This window comes from Scleropages formosus, chromosome 5, assembly GCF_900964775.1.
Source record: "Scleropages formosus chromosome 5, fSclFor1.1, whole genome shotgun sequence".
Taxonomy (NCBI): Eukaryota; Metazoa; Chordata; class Actinopteri; order Osteoglossiformes; family Osteoglossidae; genus Scleropages; species Scleropages formosus.
The window spans coordinates 19,973,353-19,992,243 of record NC_041810.1 but is presented as its reverse complement, the minus strand read 5'-3'; the positions used below and the strand labels follow the sequence as shown (position 1 = coordinate 19,992,243).

Here is an 18,891-nt window from a genome sequence, read left to right as displayed (position 1 = left end):
TTATGCTAACATGGTTCAGTAAGAGTGGTAAAGTGGGACCCCCAAGAGGCTCATTTCCAAATGTGCAGTCAGTAGTCCACGCCAGCTCCTGTCTAATGGACAACTAGGACATGACAAAGCAGATGAACACTAAAAGCACAGTTTACAGACATGTCGCATCACACACAATGACATCACACCCACCATGGCCTTATAGAGGTGTTCAGGGGCGAGGGGGCAGTTGATGTACAGACACGCTATGAACAAGAACAACAAATGCCCCGCTATTGTGACAGCATAGCGCAAGGATCAGGACATAGACTTAAAAGCATCTGCAAACAACGAAATAAGACGAAGCAGGTAACAAGGCGGGTAAAAGCTGAGGCTACAGAGGGGCGCTACCACTGACTACTTAGGACTAACAGTATGAGAAAGGACTTCAGTTCATATGGTCAGTGCCACACACGTCCTCCATGTTCTATTGCACGGAGTCACCCATAAGTGTAAATGAAGGAAAAAAACCTCATATGTTATTAAACGAAGTCAAATTTGCCTTTTATTTTAATCGTACTTTTCAACTAGAAGATAAAACTTCAGTCATTTAAATTAGTCAAAACAGATTTTGTTATAAACTGCAATGTTCGAGAGCTACATTTACCTGTATAAGAAAACATTTTTCAATACTTATGACTACCTCTGAATTATACCATTTAACTTCAAACCTCAAACATGCATGTAAGAAATGAAAGAAAAACGGGCAATGCAGAGAGATGGCACATTTTCAATTTCGCCAAGCACTTTTATTACAGGATGCTTGGTAACAATCCAGTTGAGGATGGCTGACAAGGGTCTATTAATGTGAACTAGAAAGGAGGGGGCAACCAGTGCCACAGCAGATTAGAGAAGACAGATACGAGAGGCATGTTGGGAAGAATGCAGGGATCAGTCATCAGTTTGTTTTGGAGCGACAGATTTGCAATACATACCACCCAGATGCAAGTCCAGGACTTCACTGTAATTAGACTCTCCCCAATAGTCTACAATAAGGATATATTAATAAAGATAGTTATTCCACAGGGCCATGGATGACCAGCATGCAATTATAATAACCACACTCACACACATACACACAAATACACATGCTGCATACACATACTGCTGTTGACAAGGACAAGATGGCTACACAAATTTGTTGTAATGCAAAGACTGTCAGTTTGTGAGCCCTGTGGTCTGCGTCCCTGCTTCATCCTACTGGAGTATGTTTGTGAGAGAGTGGGCACTTCCAGTCCACAATTGAAGCCCCGCAGGTCTTTTAATGCCATTCCATATATCATGCGCAAATGTTTGATGCATTACCTGTTGGCCTGTAAAGCAAAAAAGTGCTGTGCTGACAGCATTTGGTGTGGTGCAGCTCTCTCGCACAAAGTACACTGGCTACTCATCTTACAAATGATCAGGTTAAAATTTTCAAATACGAAAATTTCTCAGTTCATTTATTGTTAACTGAATTTTCTTCACCAATGAGATGAAAGAAGCTCGTATTTCCACACCAGGCCGTTAACTAGCTGACTAGCTAAAGCGCACCCAAGCAGAACAGGACTGTAGGACCAACTTAATCCAACTCACTTCCACAGACTTCACTGCTCATGTTTGGTGTTTGTGATAATTGTGATGAACAGCAAAATGACAAAAAGTGCATACAATTATGGCATGAATCAAGAATTTAAACTGAACAGGAGTTAAGATTTTGTGTTTTCATTCCATCATTCATGATCAATAGATCAGTAACTGCTTGCACAATGCAGGGTCGTGGTCGACTATGTTGGAAGCATAGGGTAGGATGCAGGGAGCACCTTGGATTGGATTGGACTTGAGTCCATCACAGTACAATCACATGCATTCACTCACGTAGTCAGACTAATAGCGAACCTGTGAGTAATTCAAGTGACTCCTGTATTATTGAGCGTTTACTGACTTGGACTTAGTGGTGAAAGTAACTTAAAAGCTACAAATAGACATCTGGCCTCAGTTGTGTTTGTAAGGTGAGGAGCCAGTGTAACTGGAAGCACAGCTGTGAAAAACAGAATACCAGTATTTTTACAAATGGAAATATGCAAATGTTCTACCAGCTTTTGTACAATTGTGCACACCCATGTAGCTTGGGTTCCCAGTTGGATAAGTGTGGCCACGTCCAAAATGTTACTGTGTTTGAGTGCGGGGCTGACGTGCTCTTCAGTTTGCAACTCTTCCCGTTAAAATCCAAGGAAATATCCAGAACAGCAGACCCACAAATCTATGCCAATGCAAACTGCTAGAAATGGCATGCACTTCAGTGAAAGTTCGACAGGAGGACAAAGGACAGACAATGCTGACAATGGGTTACACCGGCAGAGGCTCCACAAATGGCAAGTGCAGTGTTATGTGGGCACAACTACAATCAGTTTTAATACCTGATCTTCTTTTATGGTGTTTTGGACTAATGTAAGACCCTTTATACAACCCTTTAAAAGAGTAAATGGACAGGTTAAACGCATTTTCAAAGTATACACTTAATTTTGTGGGAGTTTGTTTTGTGGTACAACACAAATGTAAAGATGCTATTTAAGTAGTTCAGGTGTAGTTTTATCTTTTCCCTGTTTAATCTGAGTAGGAATAGAAATTAGAAAACACTAGAGAGGCCAATCACTTATATGTTCAAAACAGTTTGATATGAAATCACTAATTACACATTTGCGTTACAAACTTTTCTAATAAGAATTTTCATAATGAGTATAGTTCTACAGTGTTAACATTATAAAGTTGGACCAAAATCAGAAACAGGCCAAAATGAGAGCAGAAGAGTTGAAGTAACGCCAAAGTGCTACATTATGTCTGTGTAATTTAATGTATCATGTATCAGCATAGATCCTTTATACTGGTTTAAAATTAGATGTCAAACATGTCAGGTTATTTTAAGCCATTCTCAGACTTTCCAGCAAATACCATGCTAAGATCATACCACATAATGTAGAAACAAACCTCTGGTCTTGCATTTAGAGCACACATGCTTATTTTATGTCTAATCCCAAAGAAACTTTCTGAGACAAATATAATCATTATTGGGAGAAGAGTGAAATACACCATAATAAGTACAAAAAAATAGCCTGACCAAACATTTATGTCTGCAATGGGTAGTATTTTTTTTGCATAATACTGGTAATACGAATGTCTGTGATAGTCCCTTGTCTGTTTTATCTCATTTTATACCATGTGCTACATCAAGCTTGTGTGCTAAGCAGCAGCTAAAACTGGTTCAAATTAATTATTGGCTCAGTGAACTAAAACACACAATAAAAGGCAAAACCTTGCCCCCACACTTGCCTAAGGTACTCAAACTACACAACCCTTAAGGCACAAAGGATTTTTTAAATAAAAAAAAAATAAAAAAAAAAAAATAAAAAACCAAATGCAATGCACCAGATCTCAACACCCTACATATGATATCCAGACCAGTTTCGGCACAGTTAAGTGGTCCAGGTAATATTGTTTCATTCTTTCCTATGATGTAATGGTAGCACTATCATAAAACTGCAAACAGAGGCAAAGGTACGAGAGCATTGGCACTTTTCAGGATAATGTTCCTGGGGCATAAGAACAAAAGTATAATGATTAAATCATGAAAACAAATGTGATTAACTATATGTGTTGTTACACATAAAAATAAATTATTTTGTATAACGTCCTGAAATTCGTAAACTAAATAGTTGTTAAATGTTCTCATTCGAGTATCCTCCATTTACCACAATCAGCCAAGTGAATTCAACTTGAAAACTCAACATCCAGGTCAAAATTTTGTGTCATGGTTCCAATTTCACCACCTAATGTCAAAGAGAATAACCTTCTCATACTGCAAAATGTAGAGTGACAGGTACCTGCTTCCCCTCGCAATGCCTTCTCCACCGCCACGCCCCTCTCCTCTAACTGTCTTTGCTTCTCCTCCACCTGCTCCAGCTGCCTCTGGATGATCTGGGTGGAAGTAACCAGACTGCAGGTTAAAAACATTAACTAGGTACCAATTCATCAACTAGACACTAACACTTTAACCACATCACACTCACATAAGCTTCCAAAAAATTTGGCTTATGGTCCAAGTTGTGTCTGCAAAAACTTAAAAGAATTTCTAAAGCTAATACAGTACAACAGGGGATAAAAGTTGTATAAATATTATGCTAGACATTTGGGGAAATAAACTATAACAAAAGAAGTAGGGGAGGCAAAGTCAGACAAAATGTAAACAGATGAAGATAAAGATAGAGGGATGGGACAGGGCAGAGACAGAGGTGGAAACAGGGACAAGGATTATGGAAACACCCCTTACAGGCATTCCTTCGGAAGACAAAAACTCACCTGGGCTCTGTGTAGCCGTTTGAGTTCCTCTTGCTTGGCTTGACGGCGGGCGGCCTTCTGCACTCTGCGAGTCAGCTTAGCATTCAGCTCTTCCTCCGTGTACACTTTCTGAAACAGTGTTTCGGACACACTTAGACTAGACGGCTCTTGCAACATCATCAACAGCTCGAACACCTCTGTGGAACAGGACGACTCTGACCGGCTCCCCACACATGGACTCCTTTTTTTCTTTGCCTTTTTCTATAAGGGAGAAGATGAGAGATATGCTGAGGTGAACAGTCCAGACAAATTCCACTGTTCTCCAAGGAATATTCATTTAAGGAGAAGACAACAAACATGCTAAGGTGGAGAGTATCACTTCTAGGAACGTTCACTTAGGGCATAAGGACTGACAGGACCCACATACACATGATGGTCTATCACAACACAAGGCAACGGAAACACTCTGATATTAACTGTAATTAACTTCGTCTTTAACTGACACAATCTGGCCTACGTATTCTGGTCTGTCACCTGCCACTCTAAAAGCTTTATTTCTTGTTTGTAACAGGCAGGCTTTAGTAGGATAATAGTCCAAGTTCCTGCTGCAAAATTCAAAAAATGAGCACTAATACATGTGATGCTGATTTTCTTATAAAGGTTAAGCTATTTTTTATGAAATATAGAGTATTTTGCTTTTCTTACCTATAGCTGTTCAAAAACTAGAAAATTCCAACAAAATAATCCTACACTGTAACAGGAAATAGGTCAGAAATGACTGGAAAAAGTATTTTACTGTCTTAATTTTGATAGTAATGTATGGTTTAATTCCTTATTTAGAGGGCTGCTTATATTTTGCCTGAAAAATTGTGTCATAATGCCTTCATTATGTAAATTGCACAAATTACCAGAATTTTTGTTCTTATACAAGTCTAGATTCCTGCCATGCCAGCTTTTTTTTTTTTTTTTTTTTACAGAAAAATGTGGAAAACCATGTGGTGTTACAGCAATAACAGTACGATAATTCTTCAGAAATGCTTCTTTCAAAGGGCCATAAATCCTTAATTTCAGTGTTTTAAATGCCACATTATGATGTCCACACAAAAGATGTGCAGCTGTATGGGAAAGAGAAAGTGCAATGAAAAGAGTGCCTCCAACCACCAGGTGACACTGAGATAGTTGGTATGACAGTAAAGGTGTTGTCAAAAGCTGGCTGGACAGCGTAGTGGCACAGCGGTACAGCGGTTACACAGCACAGCAGCTGTGCCAACAGGCTCCCACACACTACCTTCACGGTGTACACTTTCTTGAATGCCAAGGCATGAGGGACATAAATGGACTTAGGGAAACAACATAAAACAAACACACAAAACAAGAACAGATGATGAGAAAAGGCAATGTAAAATCAATCAACTAAATTTAGACCTACATGTACTGCTATGAAAACAGGTATACAGCTACTAACAATATAGTACTGCCAAGATACACTTGACACGAACAAGTAATTTCTCCAATAGAAAACCAAGTTTTCTAGTCTCTAAAGAACTTAATTATTAAGAAAGTGAATAAGCCTAGAAGAACAACAAAGAACTGTTAAATAAACTACAGTGGGTCCACCAATTTCAGACCTTAATTATCAAGTTGTGTAGTGGGTCTACTGTCATATATCTTGGGAAAAATAAGATATGTGATATTGTTACAGTTGTGGAGTGCCTAATTTCCAAAACATTCTTCTTAAACCAGAAGACTGTCATACATTATTTTGAAATGAATCACTAGAAACAAGACCTCATTTGGCAAAGATAATGAAACTTAAAGAATGCTAACAGTCTTTGAGACACAAAAACTGTGGCTTTTCAGTTTTACTTTCCTCTAGCATTTAAACATTAATGTCATGAAGGAGAAGTCTAATATCTACAAGGAGAAGCTCAGGGTCAGGAGCATCAGTTACTGAAACTACAGCATATAGTGACTACAATTGGTCCTCATCTTATCAACGTTAGAGTTAGGAATTGTTGAAGACAGAAATGTTTCCTGTTTATTTTTAATTGTATTTTCTTCACTTATCTTATTTTGGGAAAAAAAATAAATGTTGCTGAGAAAACATCCCCTGCATGTCCACTTCCAGAAACTGGTTGGCAGTAAAACAGAGCAGGAGTAAGTCTGGATTAACTCAACAGGTTGCTGCAGCATTTACAGCTCATGTCTGGTGTTTGTGAGTGTTGTTAGTTAATAATAATATGGCTAACATTGCGCATGTTTATGGAATAAATCGTTCAATGAATGGCATGAAATAAGGGTTTGTGGAGATGACATTTTCATTTTCAGTGGTTTTTCATTTTAATGTAGCTCTAAGTTAATAAAAATATTTAGATAAACCATACAGTGCATTTTCTTACTATAACTACAATATCAGAGAGTTTTACTTAGCCAGCTAAAAACGGAGGTACATCTCTATTATGCTTTTGCTGACTGTACAGTTAAAGCAAACTCAAAGTGGCCAGATGCTAAGGAATGTTGCACATTAAGTTAATAAAAGATAATAAAAGATCTGAGACAGACTGTCATCATGTCCACGGTGATCCTCGTCTCACATCCTGTTCTAGCATAGACTCTGGAGCACAGCAAATCTACACAGGATGAGCAGTTGATGAAAATGGAATAAATTAAAGTATTACTGCAAATGTTTAGTTCACTATAGGTGTATTTGTGGTTTTTACAGAATGTAGCCCATGAATGAACTGAAGGAGATCTGTATGAGGCTTTTATTGATTCTGATGTAGTGGCTGGATTTACGAAAGAATCTGACTTAACAACAGATTTTGGGTTCCACCCATGTTCATAAGTTGAGGACTCAGTGTATATGGTCATTGACTACTGACTAAATCCACTGCAAGCTACGACATGAAATGTGTCGGAGAGAATTGGACAGGAAGAGCTCAACTACATGGATGATATATACAAAAGATGTTGAAAATTCACAACCAATGCTGCAAATTTCTACAGGCCATTCTCATCAGATTAATACTACAAGAATATTGTATTCAAAAGTCAGAGAAATGCTGCTAGATAACATTCACAGGATCAAAGATCATTTCTTACACTATCATCAGAATCTATGAAATCACAGTGTAATTACTTACCTGTAACAGGTAAGCTATTCTCTAAAAACTCAAAGTATACTTCATTTTAAATATGGTTTTCTCTGAGAATTATAAGGTGTTACTTCACAATATAGCACTTCAATAATAAAGCAATGATTAAAAATACATAAAAACATTAATTTCAAATAAAACCATGATGTTCTTGACACATCTGACTAAAACACGTTCACAGGGTATAGCAACTATCTAAACGTACAGTAGCAAAGCAAAACAGGAGGAAGACTTTGGAATTCATCTGGTGAATATGATCAGTATAAATGCAGTTCAATAATGAAAAGTACTGCTATATATCTGGGCAATTGTTACATTTCCTTTCACAAACAACTCCAATGTGATATATTTTTCTATAAAGCTGAAATAAAATATCCAATTTATGGAAAAAGTATTGCTCTTTTGTTCACAGAAATGAAAAAAGTGCTGTAAAAGTTTTTTAAAAAAAAAAAAAAAAAAAAAAACTTTTTCACAGCTAAAAAGCAATCTGGAAAACTATAAGCCAAAAAAAAAAAAATCCTTAGTATAAGGTACTCATCTTGCTAGGAGACTTATTTCCAAGGTATATCAAGATCTTGAGGAAAAGCAAATAGAACTTAAAGGACCATAAAATTATGTGTTAAATTTCACTCTGGAATTCCAGAAGGCTTAGTCCCACTGCTAACTGCACAATACCTCATCCGCTTCCTTTATTTTCTTCTGAATATTTGACACTTCATCAAAAATGTCAAGATGAAGCTAAAGAAGCAAAGTGATTATGAGATTTAATGGATACAAACATGATTTTGGAAAATGCTATGTTAAATTTTTAACAGCTTATCACCAGAAACCCTTCTCCTCATATGAGACAAATATGTAAATGTCTGGCAAATGTTATTATATCTGGGAAATTTAACACAGAAACTTTTATTATTAACATAAAATATGACAATAGGCCATCTCTCAAACAATCCAGCTAATTTTGTTATTATCCCATTAGGCAATTTCCACTGTGAGGAGATCAAATAACCATTATTTTTTAATGTACAGATAAATCAAAAATTCACATTTCTTTTCAGCTTGTTTTTCTTTGCCTTTGCAGCCTTTCCCAGTACCATTTATAATTTTTTCAGCCTTTCTATGGTGAAATAACATGGATAATAACCACGTTAAATAACCTTTGATAACCTGGATGGTTATGATGTAAGAAAATAAACATAATTTTTTGTCTTTCCCTATGCACTATGCCATTACAGCTGCTATGCAAAGTAACGTGTGACACTGTTTCCAGGTTAATTTAGCAGTTAATACAACAGATTTTTCCAGAAAATAGTGAGAGAGATAAAACCCTTTTGTGTTTTTTGACACAAGTGTAACACAAGAGTCACTGCCAGTGTATAGAATAAAATACCATTGTGGAAACAAAATGACTGGATGCGGCTATTGTTGGGAATAAAAAAGCCAAAGGGGATATATTTTTAAAAGCTTTATAAGGTAGAAATGTACCGGTATACTGGGTGAATCAATGACACTAAATTCCCCCTGGTATGAGCGTGAATGAGTGTGTGTGACTGCACTTCAAAAAACTGGCATACTGTGCAGGGTGTACTCTGCTACACGCCTAATGCCTCTGAAATAGGCTTTGGACAATTGCCACTAAACAAGTATTTTTTGATAATCAAAAAGAATTGGACAGACGGACAGATGGGTTAAAAGAAAAGCTCAAAGAGTAAACCTTTTCTTAGCAAGGTTTGACAGAAAAGATTTTAGATTTTTTTTCAGATCGATCCATCAAACCACACGCACGCACGCACACACTGAAACTGCTTGTCCCGAGTGGGGTCACAGCGAACTGGAGCCTAACCCAGCAACACAGGGCGTAAGGCTGGAGGGGGAGGGGACACATCCAGGATGGGATGTCAGTCCATTACAAGGCACCCCAAGTAGGACTTGAACCCCAGACCCACTAGAGAGCAGGCACGGGTCAAACCCGCTACACCACCACACCCCCTACTCCATCAAACCTTTGTTGCTGTTACTCCCAATGAGGACAGGAAACTTACATCTGTTTTTGACTTCTGGGAGGACCTCTCCAGCACATCATCACAGGACAGATCAGAATCTTCAGAGAAACTCAGATTTTTTCGCAGGTGGTAATCTGAGCAAAGAAGAGGAAATGCAAGAAGAGTTAAAAATCTGTCAGTCAACAACAGGCAAATGAACCAATCAATGATTGGACAGTGTTGTTGACAAGGCTGGGAAGTTTAAAATCCTACCTAATGTCCTCTCCAGTGATGAGGATCTCCTCTTTCCCATGTCAAAGGTCATGGCACTGGAGGGGGTGCTGGACCAAGATTTGTCATCTTTTTTCTTCTTTTTGTCCTTTTTATACCCTGAAAAGACAACCTTCCAGAGGGATTTGTGTTTGGGTGCATCGTCAGAACCTTGCTTGTCAGAAGACCGGCCATCAGTCTTGGCTTTCTTATCCTTCTTGTTCTTGCGTGGAGAAAAGAGAGAGCTGCGCTTCTTGGTCTTGCCACCTGCTGAGCTCTCTGATGAGACACCAGAGCTGTCTTGGCTCTTGCTGCCCGAACCAGCGAGCTGTGTCTCTCCTTTCTTACGGGACTCTAAGGCCTTCACTGCAGACATCTGGGGGGGGCTTGATGACCGATGTGTTTTCTTGCCTTTCCCAGTGAGTTCAGGCGAGATGTTCCAAGCCCCTTTGGACACATCTTTAGGAGGTTCGGATTCCTTCACCTTGGTAAGCTGCCTGATCATGGCATCTCTGAAGGCCTGGCTTTTCGCAGACCTCTCTCGAGCTTGGACTGTCTCCTCTGCAACCCCTTTAGTCTCAGAGGAACTCTCAAGTTTGTCCCTACGCTGCTGTGAGGCCAGACCCCCAACAGTACCGAGCTTCCCACTGTCCATACTCAGAGCCAGGTGGAGAGGGGGTTTGATTTGCAAGGGCTTGTTGCTGTGAGGCGTGTAAAATTTGTCATGCATGCTGGCATCTGGTGTCTGGTCATCGTAGGTATCTTCCACGTCATCAGCAAACGGGATCTCATCCACACTTTCCACAAAAGACTTACGGACCTCTTCTCGACGAGGCTTGCTCACCTCCCGCCTGACTACCACTACGGTGGCAGGTGCAGCCACTGTTGTGGGATTTGTTTCAGTAGTAGGAGCTGGAACAGAATCTGGATTTGGGATTGTTAAAGGATTAGGCACCTGGACAGGCACAGAGGTGTCTTCAGGCAAGTTTGTCCAGGCCACTTGATGTTTAATGTGCTTAATGGCAACTGGTGGTGGTGGTGGTGGACTGGATGGAGGGGTCAGCATAGCAGAGTCAGAGGTGTTAAAAGTTTGACTAGTAACAGAGCTGCCATTGAGACCCAGGCCAGAGCTGCTGCTGAGGTCTTTCTTCTCAGATCCGCTGCTCTTTGGTTCTCTTTCAACAGGGGTGATAACCTGCCCCTCTACTGTAATGTTCAGCCTCCGTATGACCACTCGGCCTACAAAGGGGGGCTTCAGTTCCTCCGACTGGTCTTCAGAAGTGTATGATTTTGGTGATGACGAAGAGTCAGGGGAGGGGGCTTTCACAGTCCTCTCTGGAGCTCTGCTTCTCTCCAGAGGAGAGAGGCCAAGACTCCTCCTGATTTCTGCACTCTTTAGCCAGAATTCCTCAATGATGTCTGCTCTCTTGACAGGTGCTTCTTCGCTGGAGTCCAGCTGCTGCTGAGCCTCAGGCAAGGGCTTATCAGATCCAGGTTTAGTAAGCGGTGTGGAGGCCACCACCGATGATGGTGGAGTGCGTACAGGTGAGTCAGAGGAGAGGGGCGCTGAAGGTTCAGTGCAGAGAAGCTGCTGAGCGCAAATGGGTGAGAGGGCACTGCCAGTCGGGGAACAGGCACAGGGTTTGCTGGTCACAGGGGATTTTGGGATGACTGCTTCTGGCAGGGGGACAGGCTGTGAGCAAATTGGTGATACAGGGGGGGATGGAGAGAGGGTACTTTCAGCTTGCAAAACTAGAGGCTTCACCTGGGGTTTGACTTCTTCCTTTATAAGCAGCTTTGGGAAAAAATTAGTTTCAGGGGATTTGTCCAAGGCAGGAGAGTGGGCTTTCTGAGGTGACTGGGGGGAAAAAAAAAACATGTTTACAAAGACTTGTTCAAGGACTATGCATAGAAGAGAACACTGTACTGCCCCTATACATACCACTGCTTCAGGTTCCTCAATATCTTCAACTTGGGTGACCACAATTCCCTCAGCAGGCTGTACAGGGCTGATTGAAGGTTGTTCTAAAAACAAAAGGAAAAAAAAAAAAAAAAAAAAAAAAACTGTTCAGGGCCTAAGTGCGAGGTTAAAAGGAAAGTAGACATTAAGGGGTATGATAAGTGATCTGGGTTAGTGTAGGTCAGTTAGGAGTGATTTCATCGTGAGTCAATTAGCAAGGTCCGTTTAAGCCAGGCCTCAGAAACAGGGTTAAGAGGTTACTGAAAGATGGCATCAGAAATTGCATTACTAACAAGCACTGATGAGCTCAGTGGCAGGGTTACAAGCAGTCAGCAAAAAGTTTAGTGAAATACATGCAAGTTGAGTGAAATACATACGTGTTAGTGATGGCAGTGTACCCTTACCATGGTCAGAGACAAATATGAGACTCTCATGTCTTTCCTTATCATCCAGCAGCAGCTCAGGCTGCTGACTTTGGTAAAGCTGAACATCCACCTCAGCATCTGATGGAATGTCCTCTGTGGAACAAAAAAACACCGCATCACTCACTCACTTATAAAGGATGTTCCTGATAAGTACTATGTATTTAACCCGAAAGTTTAACCTGTGAGGGATTCTTACAACACCTATTAAATTTCACATTTGGGAAGATTTAAAACTGTAACTCCTTTGCCTTCATTCTGGAGGAAAAAACAAGCCTGAATGAGAATTTCCTTCCTGAGGTATTCTCACCACATCCCATTGAAAAATCCTAAAAATTCTTTGGGAATATCCACTAACACAGAAGCCACACTTCACAGAGATAAATTACTCCTTTATCCAATAATTCACATTCAGGGTCATATACACCTAACAGCAAAAAATCTATAGCCCGGATAAGAGCAAACAATTTAAACCCAATCATGCACACACCCTCATCGAGTTCAGTGCCAGGCTCTATGTCGGGGCTTCCAGCCTCCGCTTCCGGATCATCATCCTCTTCACAGGGCTCTGATGCCAAAGAACATAAGGAGCAGTCATTAAACATGACTAGACACAGGCTCAGCTGGTTAAATCCACAGAAACTTAGTTAATTACTCCACACTGTACACAAAGTACTCTACTATATGCTTCAATTAAAAATCAAGATAAACCAATTAATGTGAGGTGATATAGTTTAATAAATCTCCATTAAACAAAGACACTGAAACTTGTGGCTTTATATATTCAATTATTAAACTGTTTTAAAACAACCAGTTTTCAAATGGCAAATCTATTTGATTACATAACCTATCCATTTTGATAATCATTTATACTGGCTGGGTCACAGTGCAACAGGTTATACAGTACCACAATGATAAATAAACAAAAACAGTTTTAAAAAGCTGCTATTGTGAGGTTCAATGAAAACTACAACATGACAGGTGAGATAAAAATCATGCACAAAACAAGTGGAAAAAGTTTGGATTTAGCAGTCTGTTACTGGTGGTATATCAAAAAAAATCTCTAGACAGGGAGACTCTCTTTCCTTCCCTGGATGTACTTCATAGTGAATGAATGCAAAGTAGATATGTGCTTATGCTCTTTTATTCATTCACAAACGCAGACACTTTGCAGTAAAGTCAGGCTAAACGCTAGCCATATGCGCTGATGAAAAACTCCCGTGGCCTTAGTTCCACACTTATCCAGAACTTGGCAGGACCACTGACCTGGATCACTAAAATACGCAAACAGACAAATGTGTTTATGCAGCCATGCCAGACCAAACAGTTATTGTGAAGAAACAGGACACTTAAACGTTTTTTTAGAAAACAGACGTCATCAGAGAAGTTAGAGTTTTATTATAAAGGAGTTTAACTTGCAAGAAGAGATCTGTTATATTCTATATTTGGTCTCATTTCCAATCACATGAGCAGCGATTTGATTTTCATGCTGTCATGGTAAAAATACTAAAGGAAAGGCATTCAAGTAACCTACTGGTTGTTGCACTCAGCAAGTTCAGCAGAAAGGGGAGAGAAAATAAAGAAGAATGCTACAACCAAGTGAGAAGAAACAGAAACATGTGGAAGACTTGGTTTCGTGCCATGTGGATCATTCAGTAATTTAACGTGTGTAAGATTGTTTGCATCTGTGCCTACATCTCCGTCTGTGTAGGCATGCTGATAAAGGGTGATCACACAGAGAAGCAGCCCGAGTTGCCACACAGAACTACCTCCAGGCACAGAATCCAACCAGGCTCTTATTGCCTCATGTCGGGATGACGTGTGAGAAGAGGCTACATTCAAACAAAACAGAAGAAACAAAGAAAACCATGGATCATCCTGATACTGAAAGAAACAAAATTAGAAAAATAATAAAAACACATGGAACATTTATAAGACAAAACAATAAGATAAACATTTCAACCAACAGTCTTCTTCCAATTCAAAATCACTTTCTCCACAGATGAAATGAAGGCACTGAAACCAAAGACACAAAACGAGGAAAGAACAAAAATCAAAGACAAAGTAATGGAGCGACACAAAACTTCAGAATGAGACGTAAGTCATGGTGAACAACCAGCCTCCCAAACCACACCCACCAGGTGAGTTACCTGTGGAACGGGAAGGCTGGGAAAAAGAGGCTGAGACCCCCTCCTTATCCCCCTCCTTGTCTCCTTGGGACACATGAGGTACGATGACAGGAATGCTGGGTGACTGTGGGGCTTCCTGGATGGGCAACTTCCGTGCTGGATGAGGGTCCACAACATGTTTGGTGCATGTTTGTGTGTGTGTAGGGGGTTTCAGCATTTGGTTTGTGCAGTTGTCGTAAGAAGATAAGTTAGCAGACGGCAGATGACACAGAATGCCATTATGAAACAAGGAAAGAGAAAAGAAAGGAAAGGAGAATAAGTTAAACTTCAGAAGTCATCAGTCTTCTGCTGAAGAGGGAAGAGGCCACATGCAGGAAGAAGAAACACATTCCGCTCTCAAGAAAGCAAAAACTACTCCAAGCATTTCAATTTTAACTGAGAATATTACTTCCAGAGGATGAAATCTATTTAACCGGTCAGAAAGGTTAATGGATCAGTATTGATTCTATGCAAAATGGTTATTCATTGTGAATTAATTTTTAAAGTGACTTCCTTTCTAAACAAGTAAACCATCATTGAGTGTGTACGCTACAAAAGGTGGAGAGTAAGGGTATGACCACAGATACTCATATTTTGATTTCTTTTTTTTTTTTTAAACTTCCAGTCAATCATTTTCAATTTATGCTTATCTAGTCAAGACTAGAGTGAACAAGAGCCTATCCCTGGAAGGACAAAGCATGACACACCAAGGACAGGCTGAAAGAAAGGCACACAATACATCCACACTTTAGGGGCAATTTAGAGTCACCAGTTCACCTGATCAGCATGTTTTTTCACTGTTGCAGAACACCAGTACCTACAGAAAATCCATGCAATGCCCCACAGACCCTATTCCAAACCAAACACCACAGATGTGAGATTCCAGTCTCTAATGGAGAACTCTCTATGACAGGACACAGTAGCAAGAAATGCACTAAACAAACCCAACAGCAGAACCTGAAGTTCTACAGGACTATAGATCAGATTTTGAACAGAAGGAAGCCAAGCAATGAGAAGCTCCTTTACTGGCAGTTCTGTAAGTATGAAACAAGTCCACAGGCAAGGCTACCTTCCATTGTGCCCATCTCCTCTTCTTCTAGGAGATCCTCCAGCCAAAGACCTGACTGGAGCTCCCTCTCCCATGGGCAGTACTCGCCCTCTGTCACCAGGGGGAGTGACAAGGCCAACAATGGCCCAGACACAGTGAAGACAGGGTGAGCACCAGACACATGGAAGGACAGAGAACAGTGATGCTGAGAGAGGGAGAACTATGTCACTAGAGCACAGGTCACCCAGCTTCCCCTCTGCTAGAGAAACAAGCAGGTATCAGAAAACTAAAGCTCAAACTAGGGATGTGACCAGTTAATAAAAACAGTGACTGCACTGAGGACACTTTCTGTGCTGGTTTAGAGGGGTGGCAAATGTGCTGTCAAGTCAAGTTCAGCTCATAGCAACCATTTTCATGGTTTTCATGGCAAGGGAGGGAACAGAAGTGGGTTATCATTGTCTTCTTCTGAGAACGTCTTCAGATTGTGAATCTGTAGAGACCATAAAAACTCTTTGTACCTACAGCCAGACACCAACCTACGCATTACATCTGCACCACTGCACCAGATGTGCATCAGTTTTGGGAACATGATACCTGTCACTGCACTCATTACTGAGCAGTCCAGAATAAGGAAGCTCCAAGCACCAGGTTACGGAAAAACTGCAGTCACTTACAAAATCTGAAAATGTTTTGGCTGGAAAAACATTTCAGATGCTGTGATGAAATATACACAGTAAGTCCTTGACTAACAAACTTACATAATTACAAACTTTTCCTAACTTCCTGTACCAAGAAGCAGTTCAGCAGTCCCAGCCAAGTCCCCACTATTATTGGGATCTGGGATCTGTTTGAATGCAGTGTGTCTAATCTGTACTACTTGTGATTAATAACTCCGTAGAGAATGTCTGAAAGCACTTATGGTAGTGAAAGTACTGAGTACAATGCTAACAAAATGGTGCATTACTTCTATGCAAAATTAACAAAGGTAAACAAGATAAGAAAACTACAAACGTTACACATGAACCTGTCAAAGGTCACAACTGTTACTATATTTCATAAACACTACTATAGTTCTGCCCTTTAAACATTGTTTGCGAACAGTAAGAGCAAATTTTTACTTACAAATAAAACAACTTATGCACAGATCTCTGGCCCTTATTGTATTTGTAAGTCAAGGACTTATTATATTCTTGTGACAGTAGCTTTGTCCCTCAGGTCTTTTACCATCTACTAGTTGAGAAATGAAAGACATGGAATCGAATGGACAGAGAATAGAAACATACAGTACAGACAGAATATGATATTTGAGACAGGCAGACACTGCCTGAATCACAATGGAAAAGTGGAAAGAATATCACTTTGGAAGCTGCAGGGAACAGGGACTTCATGTCATCACTCTGATCCTACAGCCAAGCATACACTTTTCAAGGTTTCTAAAACCTTCGTTTCTGGTTGGTTGCCTTTACTAAGTCAATACAATGACCTAAAATGTTCACTGTTTTGCTTGACAATAAGAAAAGGTTCTCACCTATAGTTCTGACAAACACTACCACAGAGAGGAACTGTTAAAAAAAACAGGTAAGAGGTATGCCTTTACCATCACTTGATTCCTCTTCATCCTCCTCCTCCTCATCATCATCATCCTCATCCTCTTCATCTTCATCTTCCTCCTCATCCTCATCTTCCTCTTCTTCTTCGTGGCCTTCAGCACTGACCTGAGGCCCCTGGTCCACCAGAGCACCTGCTGAACCAGATCCCCTCAGCCTGGCATGCAGCTCCACTGCCTGCTTCCAGGGAACCCCTCCCAAATCTGAGGTGGCCTGCTGTTGTTCCTCCTCCATCTCTGACTCAGAACTGCTGTAGAAGAAACAGACCAGGGGTTGGGGTGGGGAAGCTTCAGAGCTGTGAAGACTCATGTATGTACTGCATCTGAAGAGAGTCATGTACAGGTCTGTAGTGTCAGTAATACATTCTGTAACAGTTACAGTTATTCAGTCACACAAATTATTAAAACTTTATATCTTTGAATATACTGTAAGAATTATGGAAGAAAAATGGCAGTAATATATATTCATAAGTATATTCAAGCAGCAATTCCAGAGACTGTGCACGTGAACAATTCTAAACAAAACTAAAAATAGAGCTGTACAACATGTATAACTAGTGTGTGTGAAGATATGCTTTTTAAATATTTCAAAGATGGCTCCTTATGAACACCGTTTTCATTCATTTGAATATAATGAAACTTGAGAATGTTCACGGGAACTGTCTCTTTGGCTTTGCTTAATATTACTACCAATCCATGGATAACAATATGTAGTGAATTAAGATTTCAGAGAAGATTCTGCTTTTCATCATTGCATGTTTTTCTCTGTCAGCTGAAAGAATTTGAGATCTTACTCTGCCTGCTACACGGTGCTCCAAAAGGCTGAGCAACTGACCTTGAGCCCTCTTCCACATCAGTTGCCTTGTCCAGGAGACTGCTAAGGTTATGTTCAGCCAGTGTTTCCTCGGGCACCTCCTCCAGCTCTTCCTCCCGCTGTAAGGACAGCCTGTAGTTCTCCAGCTCGATGCGTTCCGGCGTGCCGCGCAGGCGTTTGGCCAGGCCAACCTCTGGCACCCCATTCACCTCAGCTACCGAGCAGTGTCATGGGGCAGAGCAGAGGAAGAAAACATAGAGGCAAACTGAGGCTAAACACAAATGGCGTAATAATGTGTGGAAGCAGACACAGCAGAGCAGTGGAGCTATGCTGCTGGCTGTCATTATTGCACTAGCTTTTTATCAGCATAAGAAAAAACCCAAGCTATACTAACTCGGAGCATCGCCACTGCTCATCCATTAGGAATGTAAATAAGGCCCGAGGGGGTATAGTGGTTAAGCATCGAGTTAAGAAACAAAAACTATTCTGTAATTATAGTAACTCTTATGAGACGATTCTGCATGTTGAATTACGGATGGCAAAATGTTTTAGGTGAGGCCCTGCTGCTGTATCTCTGAAAGAAAAAAAGCTAAACTTGAATTGTTCAGAATAAACCATGGAAAATGTTTAATTAAAAAAGAACATCATTTTGAGAGCAGCTTATTATTTGCTATGAAATTCAAGTTAATCAATTCATTCTCTGTTTTACTGGAGGCTAAGAGCCTCAATTAGGGATTTCATGTTTATGCTGAGTAATAACCCATTCAATCATCTGCATCTATTGTTATATATTCTACAGTAAATTACAAAACAAGCCCTGCAAAATATGAACACATGTTCTTGTTTAAAAATACTGTATGTATCTCTCAGCTTCCAAGAGCAAGGGTGATTAGCTTTCTTCAGATGATTAAAAAAAAAAAAAAAAAAACAAATTCTCCAAAACCACACACAATACAAAGGCACACAATATCTTTCTAGATTTATTTAGAAATTGTTTCATAAAGTGTCTAGTAAATATATGTATATATCATTAATGGAACAAACACTGTAAAAATAGTACATAACGTGAAAGCTAGCACCTTGCCTTTTTCCCATCCTATAACCATATCTCTGAAGACTGTT

General features: G+C 40.1%; 1 protein-coding gene across 3 annotated transcripts in view; it reads right to left on the bottom strand.

The window, feature by feature from the left end:
- The window catches only part of LOC108935978 (protein-methionine sulfoxide oxidase mical3a-like), a 51,157-nt gene that overhangs the window by 6,353 nt on the left and 25,913 nt on the right, over window positions 1–18,891 (bottom strand). The window contains exons 20-33 of one of the 3 annotated variants that reach the window (XM_018754988.2): window positions 17,791–17,983; window positions 16,947–17,206; window positions 15,371–15,460; window positions 14,284–14,418; window positions 13,903–13,965; window positions 12,624–12,701; window positions 12,116–12,229; window positions 11,694–11,776; window positions 9,755–11,609; window positions 9,542–9,636; window positions 4,366–4,473; window positions 3,891–3,984; window positions 2,430–2,480; window positions 966–1,016 (exon numbers count right to left, since the gene is read on the bottom strand). In XM_018754988.2, the coding sequence (XP_018610504.2) occupies window positions 966–1,016; window positions 2,430–2,480; window positions 3,891–3,984; window positions 4,366–4,473; window positions 9,542–9,636; window positions 9,755–11,609; window positions 11,694–11,776; window positions 12,116–12,229; window positions 12,624–12,701; window positions 13,903–13,965; window positions 14,284–14,418; window positions 15,371–15,460; window positions 16,947–17,206; window positions 17,791–17,983 (3,270 nt within the window). The remainder of the gene's footprint in view (window positions 1–965; window positions 1,017–2,429; window positions 2,481–3,890; window positions 3,985–4,365; window positions 4,474–9,541; window positions 9,637–9,754; window positions 11,610–11,693; window positions 11,777–12,115; window positions 12,230–12,623; window positions 12,702–13,902; window positions 13,966–14,283; window positions 14,419–15,370; window positions 15,461–16,946; window positions 17,207–17,790; window positions 17,984–18,891) is intronic. The other 2 variants (XM_029252150.1, XM_029252151.1) reach the window with 2 other exon arrangements.